General features: G+C 34.4%; 1 protein-coding gene across 2 annotated transcripts; it reads left to right on the top strand.

Annotated features, from left to right (window-relative positions):
• The first annotated feature begins 3,134 nt into the window (after positions 1-3,134).
• On the top strand, positions 3,135-4,441 carry LOC112689154 (52 kDa repressor of the inhibitor of the protein kinase-like). 2 transcript variants are annotated; one of them, XM_025562702.1, is made up of 5 exons: positions 3,135-3,628; positions 3,712-3,858; positions 3,923-4,020; positions 4,089-4,169; positions 4,218-4,441. In XM_025562702.1, the coding sequence occupies exons 1-5, from the start codon at positions 3,531-3,533 to the stop codon at positions 4,250-4,252; spliced, it is 459 nt and encodes a 152-aa protein (XP_025418487.1). In that variant the 5' UTR covers positions 3,135-3,530; the 3' UTR covers positions 4,253-4,441. The 2 variants fall into 2 exon arrangements, with proteins under 2 accessions (XP_025418487.1, XP_025418488.1); XM_025562703.1 differs by having other exon boundaries at positions 3,136-3,628; positions 4,233-4,441.
• The last annotated feature ends 922 nt before the right edge of the window (positions 4,442-5,363 follow it).

Here is a 5,363-nt window from a genome sequence, read left to right as displayed (position 1 = left end):
AAATGGAAATATTAGGGTTAGGTTAGGCATAGCTAATATAGCTTTTTTTTTTTTTTTAATAAAAATATCACTTTATTTTAGAATATTACAATCTATACAGGTGTACAATAAGTAATAATTACGGTAAAAAAAAAAAAAAATAGAGACTAAGGATGACATGATAGGAAATCTCACATTAGAGACACCTAGTGGTTATACATTTACATTTACGATTTACAATTTATACAATTTTTTAGTCACGGCACCAGTTCCGTTTGAGTCGTTGGTTGGATTTTCGGGTAGTGCTGGTATGGCAAGATCCCTGATAAGCTGGTTGGGGTTGGATTGTAGCTTTGTGTGGAAGCGTTTGTGGTATATTATGGCAGTTTCGTTGACAGAGCAGATTTTTAGATCAGAGTTTAATGCATTGTTGGAAATATACTAGGGTACTCCAATAATTATATAACAGTAGATATTCTGGAAGGCTTGGATGGTTCTCTTCTATGAATTTTTAGCAGAACCCCAAATTACTACCATGTATACCCAGAGTGATTGTATAAGAGTTATATTTATATTGAGTTTATAGAGTAATACTAGGTTTGAGCGGAGAAGTGGCCTTCGTAGGTGAAGTAGTGAGTATAGCTTTTTACGTTTGTCTTTGAGATGAGATGACCATGTTAGACGTTTGTCAATTTTAAGCGAAGATATTTCACTTCATTAGAGAAAGGGATAATAGTGTTATTTATTGTTACAGGAGGACAGTTATGGGGCCTGAGTGCAAATGTGATGAAGGAAAACTTCCATTCGTTGATTTTAATTTTCTATTTCGCGAATCATTGAGAAAGAGTATCAGTGTGTATTTGTAGTTGAAGACTTGCAGTGTTATGATCAACAACTGTAGATAAAAGTGCAGTATCGTCTGCGTAGGTTCCAATGATTGTTTTTATATACTTTTATATATTTTATTCATACTTTTTAAAGATATCTATAACAATAAGAATATATTTAAAATTCATTATTTTTTCTAGAATGTAATTGCATATCCATTAGATTATTTATATAGGATTTTTTGGATAAATTATCAATTATTTTGGTCAAGATAATCTGAAAGGCTAGAGAGGTTTAAAAAATATAGGACGAGCGTAATTTGTACTAAAAGTGTACTTCGTAAAATTCAAAAATTTTTGTTGGACATGCTAGTATCCTAATAGATTTAAGTAATATTATAATAGTAATATAATAATAGTACCTACAAATTAATATATGTAATGTATAATATTATTAATTCTGATTTTTTTGTATGCTGTATAAAATTAATACAATAATGACATTCGTTACTTCTATGAGCGATTTCGTCGATGCGTGACGTTTGCCCAACGATTGGTCCGAGATGAACTCGAACAAAGGGAAAACAAATCCCAGAACTGTTTTTAGGAGAAAAAAAAGAGATTGTTATTCGTCCTTGACACGACAAATATATATAAAGTAGTACATTGAGATAGATATTTCTTAGCGGAACACACTAAACATTTGTCATCCAATAAGATTTACAATGTATTGTACGATCGTAATAAATGTATCCAAATATAAAAAACACGTGTAACACACGTACGAGCAGTCAACTGTAGTATTATTATATTACCTTATTTTAACACAAGATGCAAGACCACGTGAATAACGGTAGTATATTCGTTCTCAAGTAAAACGACATGTTGAGTACGACCGATATAAGAGAACAATGCATTTACTGTCTAATACAACACAGGCTCATATCGCGTATTACATACTTAGGCCTATTTTCGAACAATTTTTTTTCGTGTCGCACACGTGCTTATTTCTCAAACGGCCAGGGGAATGTGTTTGGTAAAGATAGATCAAATTAAGAAAATTATCATCTGGGGTATCTAGGTATACATACTAAAACGAAGGCTTACGGAACCTTGTATAATCGGTAGTGCTCCTTAAAAAGAGGTTTCGCGATAAATTCATTCTTAACAAAATAAAATTCAAAACAAATTACCACCGAGCAATGTTTGGCGTGCATTATTTCATTATATTTTTGTTTTCAGCGTTAACCGAAAATGCATGCAGTTAATAAGCTCTCAATTATTCGGATAAATCACTACGACGAATGTCACCGCGCGTACGTATAACTCGTAAAAAGATTAAATATGGTGCGTCTGTACTCAACAATACCGGCCAAAATGACATGGTTCTATAGGTATATAAATATAATTTTATACGACTTAAAGATATACTTGTACGGGTTTTAATTAAACGTAAACGCACGCTCGCTTCGTCGGGAATGAATGAGATCTAATAGATCTGATACGGAAAAAATAGAGAAAACGAGATCCGATAAATATAAGAAAAAAAAGAACGAAAGGTCGTCGTCGAGTGACGATCGGTAGCGTACCATGAGCAGCAGACTATCAGCCGCAGTCGTGCCGCCGGTAAAAACGGTAATTTTCACGTTTCGTTCCTTGCGTACATTAAAAAAAATATATATACACGTATGATATATTGTTATTATTATTATTATCATCATCAACATTATTATATTGTTACACGGATGAAGGGGCATTTGACCGTTTAACCACTGTTACCACACCGTCGGTATAGCCAGCGGTTTACACGCACGTACAGCAACAGGGCCTCATGGCGACGGTGGCACGTTGCAAGTGATAAACGCGGACGCGCGTGTGTGTGAACCTGAGACGTTGGACTTTATGCACTGGCACATTACATTACACGACCAACACAAGCGTACGACGCGCGCGCGCGCGTCCTATAGTTGTACAATGGCCGCCCGTCACGACGGCGGCGGCCGTGGCAGCAGAAGGACGACGTGCCGACATATACAGAGTGAGCTGTACTTGACGTTACAGCGGCTTGATGAAAATTACGGAAAAAATTATTTTTTTTTAATTTTTTCGATTACGCTGTCTCGTGTGGCCGGTAGTCGTGCATTCGTTTTCTATTTCGCGTTTTATTTACGAGACAAAAAAAAAAAAAAAAAAAAAACAGACCCGTGAAATTACGATCACTCTGTACTTACGAGCGTTTGTGTTTACACGCGCACGTACGGCGGCGGCGGCGCACACACGTACGCGCACGAACATGTATATAATAATACATCGTGTATTGTCCCCGCGCGCACATACGGACTGGAAAAAAATAAGCCCGAGAAAATAGTGCACTGCCTGGCGGACGATGCCGCCAATACAACTCGTTATCACCGTGCCCCGTTATCAGTGTGGAACAACGTTTTAATTTTAAAAAATTTATTCAATATCGTAGTGTTTTTTTTTCCCCACAGCCCATTGTTCCGTTCAAGTTACGCGAAGTGCACGCTCACGAGTGTGTGCACGCGCGCGTGTATCCGACGAGTACGTTCGCACCGCCGTCATCTTACGAACAGCAGCAGCAGCCGTGCGCCCACCGAACGCCGTGTGTACACGCTACACACACACACACACACACACACACACACACACACACACGCATACACACATACAAATACGTACAAAAACACACACACTTTTACAAATATGCCTTCGCATATGAACTGTTGTTTCAACAAATGTACAAACTCTAGCCGGAGCACACAGAACCTCTCGTTTCACAAGTTCCCTACCAACGAGAGCCTGTGAGTATCGGTCGCTGTAGTGTTGCTCCCTAACATTACCGTTGGCTTATCATTTTATTATGTGTATTTGCTTTGTCTTGCAGGTGTAAACAGTGGGTTGAGTTGTGCCAGAACGACAAAGTCATCCAAAAATTTAAGAACCATGGTTCCAGCCAAGTATCCAAAAGCTTTAGGATATGTTCAGAACACTTTAAAAGAGAAGATTACGTTTTGTGGACGTCGAAAAAAAAATGAGTTTGCAATGCATAATTGTTACATAATTTCTTTTTACTATTTATGCGAATATGTTATAAGGGTATTACACAAAGGTTCCATTCCAACGGGACAGCCTGGGGGTCAGTTGATTAGTCCAAAAACAACACATTCGAACATAGCCACCTGGAGTGAAATGAGTAATTATACAGATCTATTAAGTAAAATGTTACTAGATATTAACTGGTTTTGTTGATTCATTTTTTAGTCACTGAGGAGGATGAGGCAGTTGCTAATAACACGGGTTGGAGTCCACGCGGTACTCCCAATTTTGATTTATCTGGCTCAGGTAAGTTTTAACGATAAACATTCACAATATGTCCTAATTAATCAATAGTTGTGTATTTTCTAGTACCTGACCAGGGTAAGTAAACGACCGGCGAAGGGCAGGGTAAAGCCCTTGCAAAACTCCAGTTCTCAAATAAGCAGTCCAGATAAATAGATTATACGTTTAATTGTATTGTTTTACTGAAATGAAGTGCAGACTTTATTGCTTATTAAGTGGTTACGTTTTTTTTTTTTAGCATACTAATAAATTACATTTGCTCTTTTGAAATTGAAGCCTTGGTCGTTATTTTTTACAATTTAGTTGTTTAGTTAATCATTTTTAATAAATTCAAATCTATAACATAAATACTTTTTCTTTTTTTAATTAAAATTTATATAAATTTACTTGAATATTAATTCTCTAAGCAGGTTTTAAAAAATATATATATATATATATTTTTTTTTTATACAAAAATGTGTGCGTTTGTTATTTGAATTTTTTCATTTATTTTAACATCATTTTTTTGTAAAATAAACCATAAATGTTTTGTAAAAATAGCTTCGACCAAGACTAGCACCACGAACACATTTTATTATTAATGGCGCGGCGCATTGCTATGAAAGTTATTTGTAAATAATCTTAGATTTTAATTAAAAGACAAAAATGGCTATTCTTAAGAGTTGTGCGAGTAATTTTTGTTAAGATTGAAAGTTTACACTATTTCATTCATTTAACAAATAAATACATTTAGGGTTATGGTTATATTTGTAACAATTTAATAATTTTAATTTAAAAAAATGTGTTATTGTCACTAAAGCTTCAAGAATGTTTGTTGTGCTAAGTTGTGTTAAGCTTATATTATAATTGAATGTGGTTTACTGTAATAAAATTGTTAGTTCTGAACTTTTTACTATACTTTAACAGTAATGAATACTAAAATTATTTGTTTTGAGTTTATATGCTTACTTGTGCAACTCTTTGTTTATGATTATTATTACATTTTAGTTTAAACAAACATATTTAATTATATTTTCAAAGAATATTGTTAAACATAAAATTGGCTCCATTAATTGTAATCTCTACAAGGGGATCATCAAATTGTATATTGGTTTTAGGAATCTATATACTTAAATAGAAAACTCCTTGAAAATAAATAATTTAAGTGATTATAATGTTACTTAAATATTATTGTCAATATAGACATTTGATAAATTG

The sequence above is a fragment of the Sipha flava genome, unplaced genomic scaffold (genome assembly GCF_003268045.1).
Source record: "Sipha flava isolate LNK unplaced genomic scaffold, YSA_version1 42_pilon_pilon, whole genome shotgun sequence".
NCBI lineage: Eukaryota > Metazoa > Arthropoda > Insecta > Hemiptera > Aphididae > Sipha > Sipha flava.
Note: the sequence above shows the minus strand (reverse complement) of the source record. Positions and strands in the feature narration are given on the sequence as shown.